The sequence below is a fragment of the Coffea arabica genome, chromosome 2e (assembly GCF_036785885.1).
Source record: "Coffea arabica cultivar ET-39 chromosome 2e, Coffea Arabica ET-39 HiFi, whole genome shotgun sequence".
Taxonomy (NCBI): domain Eukaryota; kingdom Viridiplantae; phylum Streptophyta; class Magnoliopsida; order Gentianales; family Rubiaceae; genus Coffea; species Coffea arabica.
Genome location: NC_092313.1, coordinates 4,396,294 through 4,422,250, shown reverse-complemented (window position 1 = coordinate 4,422,250; position 25,957 = coordinate 4,396,294). Strand labels below are relative to the sequence as shown.

Sequence of the window (25,957 nt, the reverse complement as noted above, 5' to 3'; positions counted from 1 at the left end):
TTCTTCTACAACTAAATTTTCCACATTTTTTGGCACCAATCAATACATCTCAATAGGCATTGGCTGTGCGTACCACACTGATATGAACATAACTACAAAAAAATGTTAGTTAATTTCAAATTTTTCTTAGTACACTTCTTCCACCATCTACACATGCACATGATGAATATCTTTGATAGCACCATCTTAATTACAAAGAGCCCAAATTATTTTATGCCAATATATATTTTGCAAATCGACACCTTAACCACTAAATCTTTTTTTTAACATTTTCCTTTATTGTTTTACTATTTTCAAAATCCAGTGTACCTGTTTTTTTTTTGGGATTTAGCAATGTCATGCTATATTGAAAAAAAAATTTCTATTATCATTACAATTTAGAATGAACATCTTGCATATGTTCATTCATTTATAGATATTTAACTTTCTTTCCATTTAACAACAAATTCCCTTTTCATATTGTTTTATAAATTTTCCTTGTTTCTTGACAGCAATCAATTAATCTCAATGGGCGTTGGCTGTGATCAATTAACCACTTGTTCTTTTGTGCACCTTAATGGATCTCAATATGTGATCTTTTGTAATTGCAGCCTATGATCGCACTTTATATTAAGTATTTAGCAAGTCATCTCCTATCTCTGTAAGACTAACTTGCACTTGAAGATGTTAAGCTGTTTGTCAAATTACTTGCCAATCTTTTATCATCTTCTCTTATCTTTTGCAATGCTAATGATTTTTTTGTTTTGTTTAGTCTCATATTGTTAGCTGCATACTTGATTGGTAATTTATAATTTTAAGAATGCTATTTCACAAACATTACTGTTAATCTTATTTTATATGAAAATATATGACAACAGATTATAGGGGGCCTAGGCTGTGCTAAGCACAGCCGATAACCTCCTAGTATTACTAGAAGAAAATAACGAATCCGGAACGAATCAAAATAATTGAGCTTCGGATCAGAAAGAAGGATATGCTGCGGTGCGGAAACGTACGCCATTGGTTGGCAAGCCAAAATTGACCTCCCATGGCTGCCCTGGCCCCTCGAGTCGCGAAGCACCACTCCTAATGCGCCACGTAATCACCCGCCTCCACTACTTTTTAATTTTATGGGGTAATATAAAAAACGTCCCTTGAAATTTCTTTTAATATCACTTGGCACCCATGAGATTTTAAAAATACTTACCTCCTCTAGTAATTGCAAAATGACTATTTAACTCTCAATTGATACATAATTTACATATCAAATAAATGAAATTCAAAAATTTTTAAAAAAGAAACAAAAGTCACTTTATTCTCTTTCTCTTTTTTATAGCATTCTCTCTTACTCATTTTTTGAATGACTATGTAATTTTTTATTTGTAAATTATAATAAATTGAATTTTGTTTATCTTTTCCTTTTTTAATTGTGATAGAGTGGAGTATAATTTATTTATTTATTTTGAGCTGATTTTTGTAATGATTAGTCGTATAATTTAAAAATTTTGGCACGAATTGAGAAGAATTTAGAAAAAAAATATAAAGTTTATAAGAAATGGATTTTGAACTTATAGAATTAAATTAGCCAAGTGCATTTCTTTGTAAATATCTTTTTATTTTTAAAATTTATATTTTATGAATTATAGCATTATGATGTGGTAGCACTACTAGAAATTATTTGCTATGTGATGGTTTTGTTGAAGTAAATAAAGTGATTTAGGAGTATTTTTATTTAATAATTTGAAGGGTAGTTTAGAGATTTTAAAAATTTTATTACACAAATAAAAAAAAAGAGGGAGATATGTGATATTTTTAAAACTCTAAAGGTGCCAGGTGATATTAAGAGAAACCTCAGGAGAGGTTTCTGATATTATCCCTAATTTTACGAACAAAAGTCAACAAATTATAAGCAGCGGCGACGCGACGTTTTATTCCTTTATTATTCTGTTGTTATTCTTCTTCTCCTCTCCGCTTTAGCTCCGTTCCAGAGTTGTTGTTCCCTCTGCAATCTCCTCTCCAGGTAAAATTCCACTCCAATTTCCTTTATTTCCGTTCAATTTACCTGTTCTATTGACTGGTTGAGTCGTTTTTGCAAGTCGTCTTCCTTTGGGGAAGAAAATAAAATTCGGATATAGACTCGTCCGCTTAGGGTTTCCGTTGATTCCTGTAGATTTGATTTGTTTATTAAATTGGTTGGTTGATACTTTTGAGTAACCGAATTTTCATGCATAGATCTTTGTTACTCCTGGGAACTTTATGGTTTTAAACTGGAATTATTTATTTTTGTTGTTCTGGTTGCTGATCTGAATTTGCCGCATGTAACGTAATTCTTTTTTTTTTTGGTGCTTATGTGATTAGCTATTAGCAAAGGTACATTGGCATCGGTCTTTTTCAATAATGAAGCCTCTCTATGCTCTTCAGTGGGAACTATATTTTGCTTCCGTTGGTGGCTTTCATACCTTTTTTGGTTTTCTCTTAATCATTTTTTTTGGAAGCATTGGGGCCTTTGTCTCTGTATTTAGTGAAGTCCATAATCTTATCCTTCATTTTATGTCAGCATCTTTCTTGCCTTTTTTTTTGCTGCATTTCTGTTCCTGACTTTTGCTCTTTCGTCTTTGAGTCGCAGCTTGTTGGCCTGATCTTCATGAATTCAAGAAGCACTGCTGCATCAACTGTTTCCTGTAAAGTGGGAAACAAGAAGAATCTCCTTTTCTTTATTTTGATTTGCCTATTTCCTAGATTTCTCGGAATCACTGTCATATTTATGAATTTCCTCTTGTTTAAGGCTATTGTTCGCTGTCCTTCATCCTCAACTCTCGTTCTACCTCCAAGTCAGATTCTTCTATAGTTATTAAGTTTGAAATTAGTCGACCATACCTGTCACTGTCCCTATCCCTTTCCTGCCTTGTTGTGGTCATGGTTTCCTCTCGGCTTCCAACTTTGGCCGGGAATGCCTTGACAAAGCCATTCAATGATCTCGTGTTTCTTCCAGTAGGACCTCTTGATGTCCTTCCGGAAGATCCAGTTGATCTGGACTTCGCTGACGTATTTGGTCCTCTACCAACTCAAGGACCTCAAAACCTGACCTTTGAGAATCCAATAAATGTTTTTGCTTCTCCTGATGCAAACGAGTTAACATTTGACGACCCAGACGTAATTTACAGCCGCTCCCATTCTTTGGTGGGTCCCACAAATTGTGTTAGTCAAGCTTTCAAGCTCAGCAAGCTCACACTACATGAGAGTGAGGAGTCACTGGAACTTGTAGAGCGAGTTAATGGAGAGGCTGAAGGAAGTTTTGAGAAATTATCCCTTGAAAGTTCTGTTCTAAAGAAAGCTATCGAAGATGATGGCGTGCCATTAAGTGTGATTGGACTTGAGGACTTTGAAGTTTTAAAGGTTGTTGGCCAAGGTGCATTTGCAAAAGTTTATCAGGTAAGGAAGCTTGGTTCATCAGAGATTTTTGCAATGAAGGTCATGAGAAAGGATAAGATTGTGGAGAAGAATCATGCTGAGTATATGAAAGCTGAGAGGGATATATTGACAAAAATTGATCATCCCTTCATTGTTCAGCTTAGATACTCTTTCCAGGTATTGATGTCAATCTTTTTATTGGGGTTGACCACGGAACCATATCTGTGGACTAATTAAGTTTTTTTTTTAAACACATGTTCTGTTACTTGGTAATCATTCGCTTGTTGACTTGGAACTTAACGTAATGATTAGTATTCCAAAATGGATATACTTGTCTAAGACATAGACATTAACAATTTAACATGGAAGCCAATATGAAAAAGCATCATTTTCAATTGGGTTGGATTGCTATTTATAACCAGTGAGCAATGCAGGATTTACGTATTTAAATGATTTGTCAATTTTGTATTTATGTGTGTGTGTGCGCCTCTCAGTGTATAAAATGCTTGGAGTAAATTGCAAAAGTAGTTATCCCTAATAACATGTTAATAGAGACTATGGTTGAAACTTCTTATTGCGGGGGTGCGATTTTAATAAGTAATTACTTTTGCTAATGATTATATAGAAAGAAGCTAGTGTAGCGCAACAGCATGACAATTGCTCCTGATTTACTTCAAATTGGATGCTTTAAACATACTGGAAACCACAAAATTTCAACTCTTGTACTTGAAACTTTTCGGATTTCTTTTGTATTCGTATGAGCTTGGATGGTGGTTGCAAATGTGAGATATCCTGGTTGAGATCCCAAACCGTTTGATCCGTTTGATTTGTGATATGTGTTAGCTCATGTATTGTTTGATTTAGGATATATGTGTTAGCTCATATATTGTCAGTGTCAAAATTTTAAAGGAAAAAAATATGTAGATCACAAGAGGAGTTTGGAAATTGATGTTTCAAATGATTAAATTTTTTTTTTAGTTAATATTTCCTAAATAACTGTCTGGTTATGGTTAAACTTAAAGAATTCAATCGCTTTTCATCCATTTTTTAGGATTCACTTTATGTTATACTTTGTTTTTTGCTTGATTAATTGGATGAATCAAGATAAATGTTGCTTTTGCTATGATGAGTCAGAGAAACAAAGTTACTTGGCAGATTATGGGCACAACATTTGCCAAATTTGAGTAGCTCAAAGTATAAAGGTTGGAAAGATATTGTCTTTGAAGTTAAAGTGATTGGCAGATAAACCTGTAATATATTTTTTCTTTGGTTATGTGTGAACTTAGAGTCATCCGTAACTGTGTCCCAGTTGTGGACTGTCACATTGCATTTGTTCCTATACTATTTCTTGATCTTTTATTAGTTGATAGTCTATGTACATATACTGCATCTTCCTACTATTATAAGACTACAAATTTTGGCCAACTATTTCATTGAATAGAAGTATTCTTTCTTTCACTTGGGTTCACTTGGCCATCTAATTCTAATGATGGCCCATTATTTTGGTGTAGACTAAGTATAGACTGTACCTTGTGCTTGATTTTGTCAATGGAGGCCACCTTTTCTTTCAATTGTATCGCCAAGGCTTATTCAGGTACTGGAAATCACTTCTATTATACAATGTGAGAATGTTTAGAGTTTTCTGTCTAACACTAGCATCTGTTCAGAGAGGATCTGGCTCGAATATATGCAGCTGAGATTGTATCTGCTGTATCTCATCTACATGCAAATGGAATCATGCACAGGGATCTAAAGCCTGAAAATATACTTCTGGATGCAGAGGGACATGTAAGACATCTGTGTTTTTATTTTCTTTTCTGTGTTGGAGTTACTTATTGAGCCATATGCTCATGCGCTGTTGCTTGTGACATGTCTTATAAGTTTTCTTCCCTGTGCTGCATGCAGGTGATGCTAACTGATTTTGGCCTTGCCAAGCAATTTGATGAGAACACCAGATCCAACTCCATGTGTGGAACAGTGGAATATATGGCACCTGAAATTGTTGTTGGGAAAGGTCATGATAAGGCTGCTGACTGGTGGAGTGTAGGAATTTTGTTATATGAGATGCTAACAGGAAAGGTTAGTGTATTTATATACGTTAGACAACTTTCTTTAAAATTTTAAGTTTGAAATTCAAAGATGTGGCCATCCTCCATGTGGACAAAGAACTTATGTAAGTTGCCATGCTATTTTGTGGATGCAATGATTTGTACATTGGTCTTGAGAATGCTTGTGGTAATCTTTGTTTCATTCTGGTGTTTTTTCAGTTTATGACAAATTGATGAAATCACCATTTTAGTTAGTTTTTCCCTTCTGCATTAAGTTGATAGCAGCCATAACTGTTTAGCATTTGCTTCGTTTAGAATTTAATCTTGCAAAGTGACACAATTAGTTTGAGAGTCTTTATATCCAACTTTCAGAATGGGAAACTAAAATTTGCATAGATGTGATTCTTTATGAGGAATAAAATGGGTGATTTTGATTTTATTCCCATTGATTTGTCCCTGTTTAATTATGTATGCAAGTGAAGAAATTTGTTTCTTAATGCTTGTTGTTATTGTTAAATCATGCGGTTATTGTCTGATGGAGCATCATGGCACACAATTATCAATTTCTTTTCCTTTGATTTGTTCTTCTGTTGCTATCATCATCAGGATACTCATTTCCAAGTGGAAGGCAGGTGATATCATGCAATTCCTGCATTGCATTGATTTTTTGTGTAAAATAGTAATAATACTGTTTGCTTACCCATGAAGCCTATAACCAACCCAAATGGTTGCTAACACCTTATATTGCCATTGCCAATTCCAAATGTTTAATATTTTTATTATCGTTGTCTTACTTCTGATTACTGTGTTTGCAGCCGCCTTTTGTTAGTGGGAACCGACAGAAAATTCAGCAGAGGATTTTAAAGGACAAAGTCAAGCTCCCAGCTTTTCTATCAAGCGATGTGCATTCATTGTTGAAAGGGGTAAATAACCTTGTTCTCTTACACTTGTTAAAGTTTCTGTTTAAGTTGGCTGAAGGTGCCCTTGATTTTTATAGTTTTACTTGAGCCTGGATAGCATTTGTAATTTCATATCAATGAAATAAGTTGTTATACTGAGATGAATTACTCTCTACAAGATTTTGGAAAGAGAGGGCAAGAGAAATTTAAGAAAAAAAGAAAAAAAAAACTGGGTCCATTTGGGATTGGGGAAATTTATCGACATTTATGTTGTATTTGGGATTGGGGAAATTTATCCTTATTTTATCTGCTTGCGTGATAATACCGTTCACGAATAATGCATTCAGATGGGCATGCTTTTCTCATTGCTAATTGTACAGTATGTGTGGTTTAATTAGTGTTTTCTATTCTTTTATTCAGCTATTGCAGAAGGACACAAGCAGACGGCTTGGAAGTGGTCCAACAGGTAGTGAAGAGATAAAAGGCCACAAGTGGTTCAGGTCTATTAACTGGAAGAAATTGGAGGCTCGCGAAATTCAACCAAGTTTTCTTCCAGAGGTTGCCGGCAAACATTGCATTGCCAACTTTGATGAGTGCTGGACCAACATGCCTGTAGTAGATTCTCCGGCTGCTAGTCCAAAATGTGCTGAGAATCCCTTCCAGGGTTTCACTTATGTGAGGCCTGCAGCTTCATTTCTACAATCTTGAGAAGTAATAAATATGACTTGTTAGTCGGCCCCTGCCCTGCATGGGCTCTGGTATTTAAAACCTGCTAGTCCAAAATGTGCTGAGAATCCCTTCCAGGGTTCCAACCATGTGAGGCCTGCAGTTGCATTCCCTTCCAGGGTTCCTACCATGTGAGGCGTGCATCTGCATTCCTACAATCTATAAGATAAACCGTAGTTTGAAGTGTTAGTTGGCCCCTTCATGGGCTCTGCTGTGTGTAAGCTCCAGTGCTCCTTTGTCGTGTTCTTCTTCGTCACTGGAGGTAGTATTTCTGAAGAATCCCGAGTGATTTTTTTTTTTTTTTCATATTTTGTTTGTGTAGTGGTAATTATAGAAAATATTTGCACCTACCAAGAAATTAGTGTTCCTCGTGTGGTGTTGCAAGAGGTCATTAGTTTTGCCCAACGAGCGTCGATAATTAGGTGGAAACTAGGTCCGTCAATGGGGCTGGATTAGTCCGTCATTGGCTCGTTCGGTATGAAAAAAAGTTCGATGAATCCAATCTTTTAGCGTGTCGGTTTTGAGTTTGAATCTAAAAATTAGATCAGAATAAAATATGAGTCGAGTTTGGGTTTCATTAAACTTAAATTTGATATAGGCTCGATGCTTAAATTATTTATATATATAATGATATATATAATATTTATATTTTAATATTATATATAATTACATATTCAAATATATTTTTATTAAATATTGAATATATACAAATTACAAAATACAAAAATACATTTGAAGACTCTTCTACTAGCTTTTTTGAGAGTCAATATTGGTAATGCATAACCAAAATTTTCAACTTTTCATATTGGTTGAGTAAATTTTTATGTTGGCATAATATTGATTGATTTATTTTTGGTCTAGAAACACAAATCATCAAACATGTTTGGATTCAAGTCACAAAACTATGAAGAAGTTCCAATCTTTGAAGATGTATTGGTTTATAATCACATATTTTATTACTATTTTTCATGTACTTTGAACGAATTAGATATAAATATTGTTGAAAATTTATTGATTTATGTACTTTTTAAAACCTATTACTTGTTCATTTAGTTTTAATGTCGTAGTCCTATGAATGTTAAATTAGTTTTACAATTCAATAGTTATAGTAATTATATTAAGAAAATTGAAGAGTAATAAGTGAACTTGGGTTAAGTCCGTATAATGCTCAAAATCTGAATAGTTTATGAGTTGAGTATGATTATCACATTTAGCATTTCGAAACTCATAGCCGAAAGTCCAAAAGTGTTACAAATTAAATAAATTAATTCTGAATTTATGAAAATCCGGCTCATATGTCGCATTGACAGTCAGTGGAAACTGTCAAAAGATTCGGGCGACAATCCGTTGTAAGATAAGAAAGGCGCTCTTTAGCGACCTCAATTCGTGCATGTTCGCAACAGATGAAGAAAGGAGAAAATGCGAGGCTTGGGACACAAACCCATACGAGTTCGTTTTCTGCAAACAGGGACAAGGGCAAGCTCGTCTTTCAAAAGTGCATCCAGAAAATCTCCTCCAAAGTTCCAAACAATTAATAATCCATTGCCTTGATAGGAGAACATGGTGAAATTCACCCTTCGTGCGATGCTCTGTGACCTGATTCCAGAAACTGGAATGGTGGTGGTTTTACAGACTATAGTAAGCATTAATTTCACCCAGGAGGTTTTGAAATTCCGCCATCAAGATCATGTTAAACAACAGAAATATGCAATGAATAAAATCCAAGTAAATCCCTTAATTAGCAAGAGCATTAGGATTGGCATTTCCATCTCTGAGATCCGATTTTCGAGATAAACTTTCCCCTTCCATTGCTCTCTCTTTTGCTGCAGTTCCGCTTTAGCAGCTTCAAGTCAATACCGCTTGGGGAAAAAAAAAAGTAGGATATGTACATGGGAGCTCGTCTCACGTTATGTTAATGAATAACTTTATGATGCAGTAATATCGCTTGAAGATAAAACAAAAATGAAAAGGGTTTCAATTACTGTTTGGTACATCATCATCCTTGGACAGTAGTTTCTTGTAAAAATCTTCATTCCTCTTCCCAATATCTTCATTTTCCCATGGAAAGTTATTCTACTTGAACTAAAGTGATGTTCTTTGCAGTACCAAAGATTAGAGTATCAAAATTGCTGAAGAAAATTGATATACGCCTCAGACATTCGGAAGACAGGCAACTCAATCATGGGGTTGTCAGATCTGAACAAGATTCAGCAATGGCCATTGTCTTCTTTTGGAGATCTTGTTTGTTGTCACCTACGAGTTTGTCTACCATTTTGCCTTCTCTGAGGAAGAAAATCGTAGGAGTGGCTTTGATTTCCCACGAATTACTGAGCTCCTGTTCCAAACTATATCAAATTTTAGTAGTTTTTGATGGACGATATCCAGTGTATGTGCATGTGTCTGTATATGATCTGTGTCTGTGTATATGTGGCATCTGATCAGAAGGAGCAAAGCTAAACTTATGCTTTAAGATGTTGATCCCTTCTTCCAAAGGAAGTAATGCAAAAAAAAAAAAGAAAAAAAGATTGACTTACGGCTAACTCATCTACATCCACTGTCAAGAATAGCATGAAGGGATATTTGTCTGCAAGTTCATTGTAGGCAGGTGCAATGGATCTACAAGGATTGCTCCATGATGCACTGAAATTGACCACAACCTATAGGATAGGACAGTATCAAACATTAAAGTTGTGTGAAGGAATGAGCAGTGTGGATTCAGAATTCTGAACTCATATAACGTGTTTCCTTTCTATATTTCGAATCAAGAATCAACATGGACAGATACATCATAAAGGGAAAAAATGAAATTACTTAAAGTGACAGTTTTCAAGAATCCATGAAGAAATTAATCATGAACTGGATTCACACTCATATTCATTAATATATCATGCTGGCTTGCGAGTCATTACCAGATGGAACACTTTCAGTGCAATGTTTTAATTAATTCACCTGGCCAAATTTTGGGGAAAAAAAATGGTAAAATGTTGTCTTGGCTTTGATGGCCATTATAATTAGTCATGCTTTTACTGTTTTTTTTTTCCTTTTCCTTTTCTTCCACAACACAAGATCAATCAACGTCCAAACTTAGGCTGCTAGAATTCACAGATAAATGTTTTTTTTTTTTTTTTGCAGCAGTACAGAAGACAAACAGTGGAGATACTTACTATTTTGCCATCCCTGTTCGCTTCTGACAACTTTTCTTCCCACTTATCCACAGTGGTTACGAGATGGACATTTCTGTAGGCGAGCTCTGCAGTAGGCAATTGAGAATGTGCATCATTTCCTGTATTTAACTGCATGGATCATAATACTTTACAAGTCCCAATTGATATAGATAAAACAAATAATTTCCATTCAAGGAGCATAAAATAAATAAGTTATAGGGCAAAGGAAGGCAATGACACAGTAAGCTTGAAATAGAAACTTGAAATAGAAACTGAAGCTAGTCCCAGTCGTCCGTGAATACGTTCTTAAGGCATGCTCATCAGCTGAAAAGGTTGGTGACTTTTTTTTTTTTTTTCACCGGGAAGTAAAAGCATGTGACAGCCGGCACCCAAAAAGCTGAAGGCAACTGTATCAGGTAAAGATGGGGATAAAAAGAACAGCCAATATTGAACATAGCTTAACTCCAATAATTTACCTTAGTCCAGCAAAGTCCCATCGAGAATGGACAGCTGAACCTTCAACTAAAGCCACCTACAAAGAGAAAATCCACGGGATTAAGATGTTATAAGGCACTATGTTGAACAAATGATGCAGTTGGTAAGCCACGATATACGTTCATATTCAGAATCAACTTCAACGAAAGCTTCCTACAAGGAGAAAATCTGCGGAATATGCATTTGGAAGGTCAAGATACATGGTACATAATCAAAATCAACTGTAAAACTCTACAAGCAGTTCATAGCTAGAAGTTTCTGTAAACATTCCCTTTCTAATTCAACTTGAAGTAAAGATTAAACTATTGATGATTGTCGTCTTAGAATTTCAACATAATGACGCGATGCCCTTTACTAGCCAAGCGAAACTTTTGCTGAACAGATAACATGTGGCGAATAATTCTCAATTGTCATATGCAGCTGTATCTTTCCTTCTATCATAAATGTTTGGGATTTACTTGAATCTTTGTGCCCAGAGCATTGGATAGGTGTTTACATCCTCCCTAGGGCATTAAGGACATGAATTTCCAATCTAGTCTATGTTATCAATGTTTTGCCCTGAGCTCAAACCTCAAAATGATGGATAGCAGATTCGCATTATTGGTTCAAGCCCTTGGTTATAACTTCCTATAGCATCGTCGGCCTATCTAATTGTGCATCTCTTCTTCGCGCAGAAGTTTTGACATCTTCCTGGATATCTCTAGTTTCTTCCTCACTCACACCTGCATAACCTGTTCTCCGCTCATTGCATGATTACATATTTGCATCTCATCTGTTTCGGTTATTTATTAAGCCCCATATTGCATTTTCCTGAGCCAGTTATGTTTCCTTCTCGACGCAGGTACACGGAGATTCTGTATTAGTAGTAGTAACTTCTAATAAATGGCTGCACTTCCATTCACCAGCTGGCCGCCGAGAGGCTTGGAGCATGAAAACAGATACGGGAACAAGAAAACAGCAAAATAAAAGAAGAAGAATTTGTTGCATAATAAAGGATTCCACCATCGTCAATTGGATGAAAGGATAAAAATTTATACAGGATATAAGCTCACGGAGAAATGTTCATGTACAATAAATCCAAAAAATAAAGCAAGATTACCTCAGGATCATGAAACGAACCACCCTTGGCCTGGGGTAATTCAGCATTTTTGGGGCAGAAACAAGGAAATAAAAAGAAACCCAAGAAGATAAAATTGCGGAGAATTAGTAGACTCGTAAGATTGAGGCGGGGGGAATGGAGAGGACGGCCAACGAAGGCGCGCAATGTCGTTGTGGTTAACTAACTTCTGAAACTTTTCTTTATTAAAAAAAAAAAAAAAGCAAATATCAAAATATGCATATAAGACGAGAGAAATTGATCAACCATAATACGGAGAAATTGTTAAGCCTTGGAGCAATGCAAAAAAGTTCTCTAAAATTAGATGTGTCACCTAGGAGCAGAGGGGGAAAATGTTTAATTGAAAATTTCCTTTGTTATACATATATAAGACGAAAGATAGAAAATTCGTATGATTTTTTCAGAGAAACATTATCCGATAGTGGTAATAATGATCCACGTTTTAAATGAGTCGAATTTATTTCGTAATCAAATTATGATTTTTTTTAATTTTAATCTAAGAGTATAATAAGCAAAAGATATCAGAAGTGAGTACTTTGTTATTACCTCCCATTTGAAGCGGTACACATCATAATAACTAGTAAAATATAGGAGCTATATATTGAAATTGGAAGTATGGTTAATTCTGTTGTTCTCAATTCTCATCCCTTCTTTTTTACTTTGTGTGTGTGTTCTCATCCTCAATATGCAGTACATGCAAGCTAACAAGATCAAGGCTTGATATTCTTTCAATCAACAATTTGAATATATTGCGAAACCATACATTGCCAGCCCCTGATTTTAGAAAGACCTAAAATGGTGTGTCCAGCAAAACCAATAAAAAGGAAAATCCTCACATGATGGTGCAGCAAATGCACTGTTGGAGCATGGTTGCATTACCTAGAATCAAACTAAGCAGTAATAATAGTACGAGTCCTAGGTAGCTCTAGGCTTTACAGATGGGGAAGAACCTGAACTCATTTTAAGGTGTATGCATATTAGAGCCCTTGGACCTATTGTCCTCAGAGGAGGGTCTGTTCTCCAGCTCTGATTGCCTGATATCCTCCATCAGCCGAACAACTTCATCCATCGAAGGGCGCATGTCCGGTGCCTTCGCTACACAAGAAAGTGCAATCTGAAGCATCTGCACCATCTCTTCTTCAACATTTTGGTACTTCATCAGTTCCACATCAAAAACCTCAGCAGTCCATTCCTCTCGAACAACAGACCGCACCCATCTGGGTAGATCAATCACATCATCATGCCCTGAAGAATGGATTGGGGATTTGCCTGTAAGCATCTCGAGTAGAAGCACACCAAAGCTATAGACATCAGATTTTTGGGTGGCTTTTCGTGTCTCAATCATTTCAGGAGCATGGTAACCAATTCCTCGAGTTTTCACGCCCAGAAAATTCATGACTGGATTTAAGCCAATGTCTGTTATGCAACCATCCTGTTCTTTGTTGAGGAGTACGTTGGAGGACTTAATGTTGCCATGTGAAAATCTAGCACCACCTTCAGAATGAATGTGTGCAATGCCTCTCGCCGCTCCAAGCGATATCTTCATTCTTGAGTCCCAGTCTAGTGGAGTTATTCCTGCACCTCTATTACCTGCTAAGGTAATATAATTAACAATTTGACGATTGACATGATAAATCCTGACGACTGGTAAGTATTGAACATTGACATGCAAGAATAATGTTACTTTCACAAAGATGCTTTCTGGTTGGATTTTGGAATGTTGCGAGTTTTAATTCATAAGAATCGACTTGAAACAATGATCATGAGATTACGTCTATCCTTCACAGATACAGATACAAGAAAGCTCGATTGGCAAAGTATTTTTGGTACTGGATCTTTCTTTCTCTGATTGAAGGTATTGAAGAAGTATTGACTACTTAGCAAACGGTTCAAATTCACTCCGTTATTCTATTTAACTAAGTTCCAAAAATAATTAGGTTCTATCATGATCATGAGGTGCAAATAGCAATTAACAGGGATTGAAAGAAATGCTATGAAAAATTGAGGACTGAAGTGAATGATACCATGTAATGATGCTGACAAGCTGCCGGCAGGCATGTATTCGTGAACTAGCAGCTTCTCGTCCTTGGAATAGTAGTAAGCCCGCAGGGGTACGATGTTAGTATGGTGCCCTACACTCCGAAGAGCTTCCATGTGCTGTTCAAATTCCTTCTTTCCAATCCCTACTTCCCTCAGCCTTTTCACCACAACACTTGTTCCCTCGTCCAGAACAGCTTTGTACGTTGTGCCATAGGTCCCTTTTCCAAGAACTTCAGCAGAAGCCCTTAGTAAATCTTCAAGATCAAAGTTATAAGAGCATCCATCAAAGAACACCAATTTGTTCTTCTCAGCTTCTTGTACTCCGCTTCCAAAATCTTCCGGCTTCGCACTTTTTCCACCATTTGACACCTTTCCTTTCATCACAACACTGTCGCCACTGTCTTTCTTTTTCAAACAGAAGAACAAGAACATTACCCCAATAAGTAGTAGTATAGAAGATCCCCCAATTATAATGGCAACAATAGCTCCGGTGCTGAGTTTCTTGGAGTTAGCCACATGCTGTTTTTCGGGAATGATAGGAGGAGATGGCAAAGTGTCAGGTAAAGGAGAAGGTGATGGGGATACTGCAGAGCAATAAGTCAGAGGTGGCCCACATAAATGAGGATTTCCAACAAATGAAGACATTGAAAAATTCTGAAGGGAGCCCGGGATTGGACCATACAGCAAGTTGTGACTCACGTTCAACACCTTGAGCCTTGGGAGATTCAAATTTGGAATAGCTCCAGAAAATGAGTTAAACTGGAGGTTCAACACGGACAACCGCGTCAAGTTCATTATTGTTGATGGAATTTCTCCAGTAAAAGAATTAAAAGAAAGATCCATCACCCCAAGTCGAGGAGAGAAAGAGAGAGGAAGTTCACCAGAAAAGTTGTTGTGATGAAGATAAAGGGATTTGAGGGAAGGGATTGAAAGAATATCAGAAGGAAGACTTCCATTTAGATAATTGGATCGCAAGCTAAGGATTCTAAGAGCGTCTAACTTTCCAATAGTATTTTCTGGGATGGAACCACGGAGCCCAACACCTGGGAGATGAATGGCAGTCACTCTGGTTCGATCCTTATTGCAAGTGATGCCATTCCAGGAACGGCAAATTTGAGCACCAGAACTCCAGTTCAGCTTTCGAAGATGAGGAACAGATTTGGCAAAGTCCAGTAGGGCCTGTCTGTCAGAGTTCAGATCCGCAATAATTTGGTGAAGAGATGAAAGTTGAAGAAAAAGGAAAAGAAGAACTGCAAATGTGGAGTGGAGTTTCATTTGACCATCCACACTTCAGGACGTGAGCCTTTCAGACTGATTCCAGCTTCTATTTAGTTCTTGCTGCTGCTCCTGGATCATTAACCAAAGACCATGAGAACGTGTAAATAGTTGGCCTAAGGTTTTCAGCAAAGGAGCCAATTAATGCAGATTGGGGATTACAATTGCTTATGACTTTACTCCAGACATGTGACGGAATGGACTTTATGACCACACTATCAACGATCTTAAGTCAGAAAATGAATGCAAAATACTCAATCCCAAATAACACATAGCAATTGCAAAAGCAAAAATAAAGGCAGCTTTCCTTATCCTTGAGAAAATCCAGGCACAACATTTTCTGTCGCTGCTAATTTAGAGTTCCCTCATAAATGGTACAAAGAAAACTGCACTAATTTTAAATGAACCCGGGCAAAGATACGACAGAAATTCATAAAGAGAATAGCAGCTTCCTAAAATTCATACTCATTTTTCATACAAGATATCATTTGGAGGAACAGCAGGTTTACCAATTTCAAGTAGCTCATTTAGCAGTGATTGTTCTGGGATTGATGACACCAGAAAGCAAGAGCTATCTGTTGATTAACTGAACCGCTGAAGGAAAGATCAGGACTCATTGAGATGATTGATCTGGTTCTTCACTATTTGTTCTCATACAGAAAAGAGCATCCTTTTTGCAGCTTTTTCACAGCCAAAAGTCAAATTCTTTTCTTATTTGAGACTCTTCATTTGCGAAGACAGGATACAAGACCGAGACGGCAATAAATGACTCTTCCTGTCTTCCACAATAACATATTGACAGTCATGAGACTGCAACCGAGTTTGTGGAATGCTTTTCAAACGCAATACTATATTTGGACTAATTATGTAAACTCTTGGCTCCATGCCAAGAAAAGTTATTCAAACTTAGACATGCTATTGAAACTTGCATCCTAATATTCACAGGGGCAAAAAGTAGTGGACTTGAATCGAAAACCAAGGATAGCTAAGAGAGTAAAGCAGATGCCCACTTTCATAGGCACTCCTCATTAATGGACTCTATCAACTCATCTCACCTTCATCTCAAGTAAATGATTGAAGTGCCATATTGTAACCATAGGTGAAAGTTTATCACTTGATCAGAAAAGGAAAAGCTACAAAAGCAAAAGTGTTGGTAATTGACTTTCGAGTGGTGGAAAAGTGGATCTCACTTTTTGGAAACATTATTATACTTGTAATCTTCTAGTACTAGAACAGTCGGCCAGAAACTTAAACACCAATTCAAATAGTAATCCAAATGAAAAAGTTAGCATAGAAAATCCAAACAAAAAAAGGAAAAGGGCATACATAAAGCAAAAGCGAGCCCAGGCCTACAAATTTTGAAGTGCAAAAGTAAGGGAATTCTATGCCAGAAAGTAGACCTAGCACATCCCCAAGCACTAACATAACATGTCACTCATTTTGTTTCCTAAAAACGCAATTTGGATTCGTTCCAATGACAATTACACTCTTTCGAATTGTATCTTCAACAAGAAGAGTCATTAAGCGCTTCATCCTATCTGATTCCGCCCGTTGCTTAACTAGGGAAGGAAACAAAAGGGAGGTTCTCTCTCTGGTGTGTGTGTGGCTTTTTTTTTCCTTTCTCCCCCCAACCCCTTTTTTTTTTAATTGGTGGGGTGGGGGAGTGGGAGTTGTCAGACTGAGACATCTAAAGCCGATGGGCAATGCAATAAAAAAACGTCAGTTGTAGCTTCAAAGTTCGTGAAATACTTGCTAAAGAAATTAAACATACGTCAGAAACATGAGCGATATGTAGAAGAAGACACAGGTGACAAAATTCACAAATGGGAAGGCCGGAGAATTTGTGCAAACATAAATTTCAGCAGCCTGCAGCTATCAGATACTGTCAATCACCAAGCAGCAAAAGATTTCAAGAAGAGAAGCACCAATAAAAGGAAGGGGGAAGGGGGATGAAACCTGATGATTATACCGTACCTCTGTATCCACTCCCGAGTAGATACATCTAAACAGCAGAAAGGGTGTGTGTTTCTACTCTTTATGCGAAGCCTGCTGTACTCAAAACAGACTCGGGGCGCTGTGGGAACATTTGAAATAAGGCCTCCAACGGCATTCTGATTCTGCTCTATAGAGTACCAGTTATGACGTTAATTCCTTCCATAAAAGCCTCCAATTTATTTCTGAGCCTGATTCAAGATTTCCCATCTGCCCATTAATGCAAACACGTCCATTTCTCTTCCTCGTCACTCACTGTAAATTGTCGGCAACAACATTTAAGGCTTTTTAGTATGATGATGGTAATCCCAACAAAATTTGGCACAGGCGTCTTATGTGTCCTTTAGACTCTTTACAGTACCCCCTACTCCTCCTATATAGTAGCATTCATTATTAGACAACCCAAAATTCATCAGAAAACTAGTGAAGAAGGACGCTCCACCATATTATCCATTCACGAACGCTCACAAAAGCAGAGATATAGAGTAGAGTACATGGATGGCTATATGGCTCTTGGTGACGTTGGGGAGTTTTTTCGTCTTTGATTGCGGGGAGTGCATAATTAGTTTAGGTACTTTCGTCCAGCAACATGGAATTAATTGCTAATAATAATTAATGAATCATCGCTTTGCTACTTACTAAGCTGTAAGCGGGGCGGGGACCAATATCAATTTAGTTATGGCTTTCCTCTTGTTCTTAATTATGGAGTAGTCAACAAAACAGCTGGGAACAAGATTAATTATTATCGCAACAAAAAAATTAATCCAGACATAAGTACTAGTAAATCAATCTTGCATTTGTAGATCATACCACCCCTTTTCCAGTTGCCTATAGTACCCATTGGACCAGAATTGGATCTCATTTGCAGCTGTTCCTTTCAATCCAACCATAAAAGCTGGACAGTAATACTGATGCATACCCTTTTTTTATTTTTTTCTGTGACAGTCTTGCTTGCTTTAAAAATTGGATCGCTGGCAGTGAATGGGTTTAAATATATATATATATATATTTATTTATTTATTACTCTTTTCATTCTTTATTGTATTCGGTACATTATTTGCTAGTATTTATACGGCGAAACGCTGGTTTACCAACATTAGCGTTGAATACCGATACATTATTATATCACAATTTGGACCTCTCAAGTGAAAAAGTCCAATCCATAATTTGATTCAATGAGGAAAACCGCCATTTTAAAAAGTAGAGCATGGCTTTTATTAGAACACAGTGTTGATGGGCTTTTCTTCTTCTTCCTTTTTTTTTTTTCCATCGTTGCAACTAGGGGTGCAAACGTAGTTGCAACCGAATTGAATCGAGTCGAGTTTTGGCCTAATCGAATTGAGTCTTAAGTTAATTTTACGAAACTTGAACTCGATGAGATCAAAATGGGCTTACAAAAAATAGTTATTTTATTTTTAAAAAATAAAAAAATAGTTATTTTATTTTTAAAAAATAAAAAAATAATTATTTTTATTTTTAAAAATAAATAAAATAATAATTTTTTAAATAAATAATAAAATATTAATTATATATATAATTTTACTAACGAGTTTGGTATTTTTGAACTCGAATTTGAGTTCGAATTCGATTTGATTAATTCGAGTTCGATATTGATCCATCTTGACTCAAGCTCGTATTCGAATAGTTGCAACCAAAACAACAGACTAAAGAGGAATTTTACAAGGAAAAAAAAAAGAAAACACGAGAGCCTGTTTTTGGTGAACTGTAATCACCTAACCATTTTGATCAGTAACCTGATCAATTCTCCGTATACACTGACGTTGACTAGCAGTAATAGCTTATCTGGTCAAGCGCCACTTGGAAACAGATAACGGTATTAGTGCCTTTTAGTACCGTTATCTATTTCCAATTGGCCTATTGCTGACAATATTATTATTAGATTGTAAGCATGTGAACATCTTAAATTTCCTCATTGGAATTCAACCACTTTTCTTTTCTTTTTAGCATTTTTTACCACTTACGACTCTGGAATACGTTATTAGCGCCTGAATACAGCTGTTGCGGACCTTGCGGTAGCGTAACGTAAGGGATTTCCATCGTACCTAGGGAGAACCAAAATAGTTTTTTTTTTTTTTTTTTTCCGTTTGAAACTGGGCTTAACACAAGTTCTGCATTACATAGATACACATATATATATATACACACACGCACATGTTGAGTTTAAATATATCTTCTTGATAGTTATAAATAGAGTAGATTTAAATAAGTTGAAGTCTACTAAGTGCACCAACTCAAGTGCCATATGCATCGGGCCAAGAGAGATTTAAAAGACCCAAATCTCAGTTTGAAAAGAGTTTTGATTAGATATCAAATTAAAAGAGTAATAAGTTACGGACCTTTGTATCATTTAAATATTTTGTGTTATTTAAACTCTGTTATGTTTTTAGTTTTAGGTGCCTTTTGGTCCTTGGAATTATTTCTTGGATTTTATACTCTCTTTCTGTTATAATAAATCTGGTCAGTTCGATTGAACCACGTGAAATCATGTATTTCTCTGTTTGATTTATTTTCTTTGTTGTTGTCTTTATTGGATTATCAAGAACTATATTATTCTTATTAGTCAATTTTTTGTAACCAAACCTAGGAACACACATATAAACACACAATCAGTAAGGGCCATAGGGCCATTTGACGGAAAATTTGTAATTTTCAAAATTTAGCTGGTAAAATTACGTTGAACAAACTTTTAAAATGACAGCATTTTTATCAAACGTATATAACGTCTCCGACCAAATGCTGTTATAATGGATGGCATTGTCAAGATCCCACGCAGAAAAGCTAGTTTGATGAGACCATTACGAATCTGCATCCATTGAACAGTTTGTTAGCGAGTTCTTGAAGTTATTTAACAGCTTTTTCCTTTGTCGTCTTTTTTTAATCTCAACTCGATATGAAAGAAAGATTGAAAGGAAGAAGTCCTACACAAAAAGAAATACCACAATTTTCTTGTTTGCTTTTTGTTTGATATTCTTTCACTCTTTTCTTTTTTTTTTTTTTTGAGTTGTCTTGTTTGTTTGGTACCTTTTCTTTGATGTGGTAATTGGTATAACGTCCAATGGCTCCCTGAAAATAAAATCAATAATGGGACAAAATAGAGCATGATCATGGGCTGGACAATGTTAATCTTTTTTTTTTTTTTCCGATACGATAGCTATCCTACGCTATGGGGAATGGGAGGATCTAAAGAGATCCTGCAGTAATCCGGATGGGACTGAACCATCACCGGACTAGACGGGTGTGCTACGCACTCACCTGAATTTTTTAAATAAGACACATTTAATTGTGTCAAATTGATCCCTTGTCTCCCACCGACCAAGTTTTAATGCATTGGTGGTGCACATCAGTCTTTGGGCGGCTGGTTGTTTGAACAATGTTAATCTCTAATGAACATCACGATTTATTATTAGGTAGGTTCGCGTCAGCAACGGAGCTTTCTCAATCATCATTATTGCATTATGGAACTCAAACTCAATGGGGCAGAGACTTGCTGCAAACTCCCAATTTTCTTCAGTCTTCAATATAGTGATGGCAACCAGACCGGCTCGTAGGGTACAAATGTTGTTAGCTGTAAACATTGGTCCCTTTTTTTTTTTTTGTTGGTGATTGCTGCTCTGGTAGGCATAAGAATGAAACAGGTCAGTCATTTTCACTTTTTCTTTTTCTTTTTTTGGTGAAAGATTTTGATACTCATTAGCAGTTTTAACTCCATTTTCGCGTTTGAAATTGCAACTAGACGATCAAGAGTAAACTAAGTTCAAATTCTTTTCATCACTCTTCTTTAAAACTGTTGGCTTTCTCAAAAGTTGATACAAGTCTTTCCAGCTTGAAAGAGGTGTTGCAAAAGTGGAAAAGGGTAATGACAGAGAGTCAAATTCATATATATTTTTTAGCTATGGAAATGACAAATTTCTCTTAGCTATGGAGCACCCTTTTTAGGGGTGTTTGGACAGTCATTTTCCGCCAAAAAATTACGTCGTTTTCCGTAATCACATTTTCCTATTACCTTTTTTCATCGTATTTATCAAATCGCTACAGTAATTTTTCTACAAAAAATCCAAGAAAATACAATCCAAACAAGGCCTCCCCACCTCTCTGTTTCCTTTTTTTTTTTTTTAATAATATGGTCCGTGTGGAGCAGTCTAAATCATATTTTTCTCATAATTATCTTGTCTTATACGGGACAAATTTAATTGTTGGCAAAAGTGATTTAATTGCAATGGGGACAACATGTTATGCTTTTCATCATGGATTCTAAATAAAGCATAATTATTGAATCAAATCTACCAAAGAATAAATTCAGAAGAATATATAATTCAGACTAATGGGCGCAAAGCACCTGGACCTCAAAAGTAAGGACAAATTCGAACTCATGTCAAAGATGGATGTGTGGCAATTTGGAAATCTAATACGCTCATAATCTTTGTTTTGACCTCTTCATGTGGCATTATGATGCTTTGCACAATATCCATATTTTTCTTTTCTTCTTTTTAAAAAAGAAAAAGTACTCCATCATGGATCCGCATGTGGGCTCAGGTCCGATATCTAGTTACTGCTTAGCTTTACCACGTCAACGTATTAATTAAGATTGTTGGGTTGGGCCACTTCTTGTTGGCCCTCACTTTTTATATTTTTTCTTCTCCTTTCCTGAATTCCTTCCGCATGTTCTTAGGGTTACGCCGCATACCCTTTTTTTTTTTTTCCTTTTTTTTTTTGGCAGCGTATCATTATTTTACAAAACATTTTTCTTATTATTTTTAAAACTTATTTTTAAATTATATTTTTTATTTTAGATGAATCACATCAAAGAGTGTCATGGCAAATAATGCTATGGACATGAATCTTTAAGTTTTATCTCTCTTGGAAAATTTTTTTTTGAAACATCTCTTGAAAAATGTTATATGCACTTAACTTTTTTTTTTATAGTGGAACTTCCACTATTTTTTTAAAATCATATAATCTAATAAATGAAGGGGGGTCAAAAGGGTGTGGGAACGGACGGCAGGGTGTAAAAAAAATATATAATAAATGAAAATCATATGATAAAAATGATACTAGGAGTGCCGTGTAAAAAAGTGAAGTGTGTATAACATTTACCTTTTTCTTTTATCAAATTATTTTAAAATAATATATTGGTTAATTAGCTGTCCCCCACAATATAGATTAGTATAGTGCCTTGTTGTGTATTCTTGGAATCGGAATTACAGCTAAATTAATGGATCTTTCACATTACCCCCCAAAAAAAAAAAAATCATCGTACAACCGATGACAAAAGACTGCTATGTTTGCCCAGTCCAGAATAATAGTCTCAGGATTAAGTGGACTGCAGAGAAGTAATGGCTACCCTCCCTAGTCCAAAACATTCTACATATTTCATGCAAGGCCTAGCCCAATGTTTTGGCCCAACCAAATAAATAGGGAGGTTGCATCACACTTGACACGAGGATCGAATTCTCGATTTTTTATTATTTTTTTATTTTTAAAAAATGATGATCAAACTCAAAATTACTAGAAAGCCATATACCATTTTCAACTTTGGGTTCCTTCCTTGTTCTTCATTTCCGTTTCCATTTTTAATCATTCATTCGATTTCTTACAGCAGCCTCCTCTTACCAGTTTCAATGGCGCTCGTCCCATTCACACCTTATTGTTCTTCAACTTCTCCTCTATTTTCTTCCAAGAAGTGCTCCGTCGTCTCTAATTCTCAACTGATTGTCGTCTCTGCTCTGTCCTCTCGCCGCTCGAGTCTCATCAACACCCGCCGTTCTCTGAGAGTCAGAAGCGCCGTAACCTTCGACTCTCTGGCGTCATCATCCGCCCATAGCAGCGACTCGCCCGAGCTTCTCCTGGAAGTTAAGGACCTCTCAGCCGTCGTCTCCGAGTCAAAACAGCCGGTTCTCAAAGGGGTTAACCTTACTATCCACCGAGGCGAGGTCGGTCTAAATTACCCTATCAATTAAATTAAGTGCTCTAGGTTGTACAGTTTAATGTAAGTATCCTCTTGACTTCTGATTTTCTCTCTCTCTCTCTCTCTGGGGGGCGGTGCAGTTACATTTATAATTTTCATCTTCCGACTGAAATTGATATTTATTCTCTTGACTTTTTGTTTCGGTCTTAATTCTATCTTCCGGAATTGGATATTTTTAGGTTCATGCTGTTATGGGGAAGAATGGTTCTGGAAAGAGCACTTTTGCCAAGGTTAGTTATTTTCTTCCCCGTTTTTGAGGTGTGAGCTGAGCTTTGCTGTTTTGAACTCATAGCTATATTTTCTATTGTTTTTAGAATTGCATTAAGTTAGTCTTAAATAAGATCATCTCCACGATAGTCTTTTGAATTTTACGGATAGAACTTGTGCTGTAGAACCTTTATTTGCTTATTGATGAATTTGGACTTCAAGATTTTGTCTGGGAGAATTTCTAAATAAAATAGGAGTCTTAACTGATTGAACTCAAAAGTGAAAAGTTGTACCCACCATTTATCCATAACATGGAATTTTGGATGAATGTTTGTTCAGGAATGCTTATTCAATGAGGTATTGGATGTTGGATTACCTAGTAATTTATTATTTTTGGTCCTTTTAACACCCGTTCTTTTGCTTTTGTCCTTTTCTGCATCGATCTAGTTAAGATTTACTTGGAAGCCTCCTTTTCTTTGGCTTGAGGTAGATACTTTCTGGATATTTTGGCTACTATCTGCTTTAACTGATGATGCTAGGAAAACTTAATGATTGTAGGTCCTTGTTGGGCATCCTGATTATGAGATTACAGGCGGTAGTGTCACTTATAAGGGTGAGAATTTGCTTGAGATGGAACCAGAGGAAAGAGCTGTTGCCGGCCTTTTCATGAGCTTCCAGACCCCTGTTGAAATTCCAGGGGTAAGCAATATTGACTTCTTGAACATGGCATACAATGCTAGAAGGATAAAACATGGACAACCGGAGCTTGGACCAATTGAGGTTTGTAACTCTATGTTGTTGTGACTTGCTTTGTTTTCAACTAAGCTTGTAATGCACTGTTTCAGGTGCATTGTTAATGTAAAAAGGGTGTTTGGTTGGGGCATCTATGGCTGACAAATACATTGATGTTATTCTTTCCTGCAGTTCTATGGCTACATTGCGCCAAAGCTTGAGCTTGTAAATATGAAAGTAGACTTTTTGAACAGGAATGTTAATGTAGGATTTAGTGGTGGAGAAAGGAAGCGTAATGAGATTTTACAACTTGCGGTATGATTCAGTATCTTTGTGATCTTCTCTTTTCACATTTTCTTCAAGTTTATAGCTGGCTTGATAGGCTACCATGGTATTTTGTCTGCTTAGTTATTTTGTGTTTTTGGTGATGTCGTGTGTAATGCTGCTAAATATTCAATTTTTTTATAGGTTCTTGGTGCAGAGTTGGGTATATTGGACGAAATTGATTCTGGCCTAGATGTAGATGCACTGCGTGATGTCGCAAAGGCAGTGAATGGACTCCTCACTCCCAAGAATTCAGTTTTAATGATTACTCACTATCTGCGACTTTTGGAGTTTATCAAGCCAACATTTATCCATATAATGGTAAGCAAGCTTTTGCTTCTTGTAAGCAAGTTCCCCTGTTACATTCTGTATGCAGTTATTTTTCCCCCCTTGGTTAGTTGAGAACAAATATGATGATATCAAGGAAAATAACTTGGGGATGCAGTGGCTGGGATTTTAGAATATTAACTAACCACGAACAAATTGTTCCTATTTGCAGTCACTTAATTTTACCCTGTTGATTCTTCGACTTCCTGAATTCCATTCCTTCTGCATATTATGTTAAGCAATATGCCACATTCTTGTGAGAATCTCAATAACTTCCACATTTGAATTTATGTTGTCATGTTATGTTACTTGAGTTTCTTAATGATAGCCTCATCACTTTTATTTTCTCCTTGTTCCTTTCGGGTATTGACTGAAACATTTCTGTATATAGGAGGATGGGAAAATTGTGAAGACTGGAGATATTTCCATCGCTAAACTTCTTGAGAAGGAAGGTTACAAGGCAATTTCTGGGTCATAACTGCAGGCATGTCTATTGAAAGTGGGCTTTTCTACTCTGTGCTCTCCTGTAAACGCTTTGCCACCTTGCTCAATGTCCATGGACGAGAAAAGGATGATTGTCTAACCAGCAAAAGAGCGAGATAGCAGACGTTTCAGACAGCTTTGTTACACCAAAAGAGCAAGAGCCGTCCTCTGATCTCGAAGAACTTGGAATTCGTGATGTTCTTGTATATCTAGTTGTACTGCGTGCACATATTCCTTCTTTACAATTATAATGTCTCCTATTTCCGTGTTGAAATCTGGAAAAAATTTTGAGATCTTTTTTTTGGGGGGCAAAGAAATGGGTTTTGAAACAATACTGTATTTGTAATGGCTCTAAATTTGGATATTCTTTCCAAGCTGCCACTCTATCGAAAACCAGATGGATGTCGCATGTGCGACGGTTACCTTTTAAGGACGTATCATCAGCTGCGTATGAATTGTGCCTGGCATCTGTTGCAACAGGTGTATCATTGTCCCAAGAGCCAGTAGAAGTAAAACCCTTTGAGTTGAATGGATCAGGCCATTTAACAAATTATAACACATATAAAAGCAAATTGTAATGGGAAATTTTCTTGTACGAGGGTAAGTCCGAATCAGCAATTTTAAATTTCCGCGGGAACAATGAGATAATGTACATGGCCGAGAGGGGCTACTGGTTATTCTTTAACAAACACAGGACAGGTCTTAATTGAATATACCTAGCTCGGGTACGTCTCTGCTGCACCCAGCATCCG

General features: G+C 36.4%; 4 protein-coding genes across 8 annotated transcripts; 2 read left to right on the top strand and 2 right to left on the bottom strand.

Moving 5' to 3' along the window:
* Positions 1 to 1,887: 1,887 nt before the first annotated feature.
* Positions 1,888 to 7,252, top strand: LOC113730226 (serine/threonine-protein kinase AtPK2/AtPK19). The gene is made up of 7 exons (XM_027254772.2): positions 1,888 to 1,999; positions 2,606 to 3,567; positions 4,902 to 4,984; positions 5,058 to 5,178; positions 5,296 to 5,469; positions 6,254 to 6,361; positions 6,758 to 7,252. Exons 2-7 carry the CDS (start codon positions 2,896 to 2,898, stop codon positions 7,043 to 7,045), a joined length of 1,446 nt encoding a protein of 481 aa, XP_027110573.1. The 5' UTR covers positions 1,888 to 1,999; positions 2,606 to 2,895; the 3' UTR covers positions 7,046 to 7,252.
* A 1,629-nt stretch (positions 7,253 to 8,881) lies between these two features.
* Positions 8,882 to 11,956, bottom strand: LOC113728460 (thioredoxin H-type-like). 2 transcript variants are annotated; one of them, XM_027252862.2, is made up of 5 exons: positions 11,822 to 11,956; positions 10,704 to 10,759; positions 10,228 to 10,356; positions 9,598 to 9,720; positions 8,882 to 9,398 (listed from the first exon to the last, which is right to left on the bottom strand). In XM_027252862.2, exons 2-5 carry the CDS (start codon positions 10,722 to 10,724, stop codon positions 9,243 to 9,245), a joined length of 429 nt encoding a protein of 142 aa, XP_027108663.1. In that variant the 5' UTR covers positions 10,725 to 10,759; positions 11,822 to 11,956; the 3' UTR covers positions 8,882 to 9,242. The 2 variants fall into 2 exon arrangements, with proteins under 2 accessions (XP_027108663.1, XP_027108664.1); XM_027252863.2 differs by having other exon boundaries at positions 9,281 to 9,408.
* A 606-nt stretch (positions 11,957 to 12,562) lies between these two features.
* Positions 12,563 to 17,670, bottom strand: LOC113730224 (probable inactive receptor kinase At5g58300). Of its 4 annotated transcripts, none has more exons than XM_072078257.1 (3): positions 17,129 to 17,670; positions 13,864 to 15,226; positions 12,563 to 13,432 (listed from the first exon to the last, which is right to left on the bottom strand). In XM_072078257.1, the coding sequence occupies exons 2-3, from the start codon at positions 15,152 to 15,154 to the stop codon at positions 12,801 to 12,803; spliced, it is 1,923 nt and encodes a 640-aa protein (XP_071934358.1). In that variant the 5' UTR covers positions 15,155 to 15,226; positions 17,129 to 17,670; the 3' UTR covers positions 12,563 to 12,800. The 4 variants fall into 4 exon arrangements, with proteins under 4 accessions (XP_071934358.1, XP_071934359.1, XP_071934357.1 ...); XM_072078258.1 differs by lacking the exon at positions 17,129 to 17,670 and adding an exon at positions 16,976 to 17,000; XM_072078256.1 differs by lacking the exon at positions 17,129 to 17,670 and adding an exon at positions 15,664 to 16,362.
* A 5,014-nt stretch (positions 17,671 to 22,684) lies between these two features.
* LOC140036521 (ABC transporter I family member 6, chloroplastic-like) lies at positions 22,685 to 25,479 on the top strand. Its single transcript, XM_072078255.1, has 6 exons — positions 22,685 to 23,097; positions 23,312 to 23,362; positions 23,898 to 24,119; positions 24,264 to 24,386; positions 24,540 to 24,716; positions 25,114 to 25,479. The coding sequence occupies exons 1-6, from the start codon at positions 22,786 to 22,788 to the stop codon at positions 25,198 to 25,200; spliced, it is 972 nt and encodes a 323-aa protein (XP_071934356.1). The 5' UTR covers positions 22,685 to 22,785; the 3' UTR covers positions 25,201 to 25,479.
* The last annotated feature ends 478 nt before the right edge of the window (positions 25,480 to 25,957 follow it).

Coding starts and splice junctions, on each gene's coding strand:
- LOC113730226 (XM_027254772.2), top strand. CDS start 2,896: ATGGTTTCCTCTCGGCTTCCAACTTTGGCCGGGAATGCCTTGACAAAG. Junction 5,470..6,253: donor ATGAGATGCTAACAGGAAAG/GTTAGTGTATTT, acceptor CTGTGTTTGCAG/CCGCCTTTTGTTAGTGGGAA. Junction 6,362..6,757: donor TGCATTCATTGTTGAAAGGG/GTAAATAACCTT, acceptor TCTTTTATTCAG/CTATTGCAGAAGGACACAAG.
- LOC140036521 (XM_072078255.1), top strand. CDS start 22,786: ATGGCGCTCGTCCCATTCACACCTTATTGTTCTTCAACTTCTCCTCTA. Junction 24,120..24,263: donor CGGAGCTTGGACCAATTGAG/GTTTGTAACTCT, acceptor TCTTTCCTGCAG/TTCTATGGCTACATTGCGCC. Junction 24,717..25,113: donor CAACATTTATCCATATAATG/GTAAGCAAGCTT, acceptor TTCTGTATATAG/GAGGATGGGAAAATTGTGAA.
- LOC113730224 (XM_072078257.1), bottom strand. CDS start 15,154: ATGAAACTCCACTCCACATTTGCAGTTCTTCTTTTCCTTTTTCTTCAA. Junction 13,433..13,863: donor CTTGTCAGCATCATTACATG/GTATCATTCACT, acceptor ATATTACCTTAG/CAGGTAATAGAGGTGCAGGA.
- LOC113728460 (XM_027252862.2), bottom strand. CDS start 10,724: ATGGGACTTTGCTGGACTAAG. Junction 10,357..10,703: donor TGGGACTTTGCTGGACTAAG/GTAAATTATTGG, acceptor TGATCCATGCAG/TTAAATACAGGAAATGATGC. Junction 9,399..9,597: donor TGGATGTAGATGAGTTAGCC/GTAAGTCAATCT, acceptor AGTTTGGAACAG/GAGCTCAGTAATTCGTGGGA.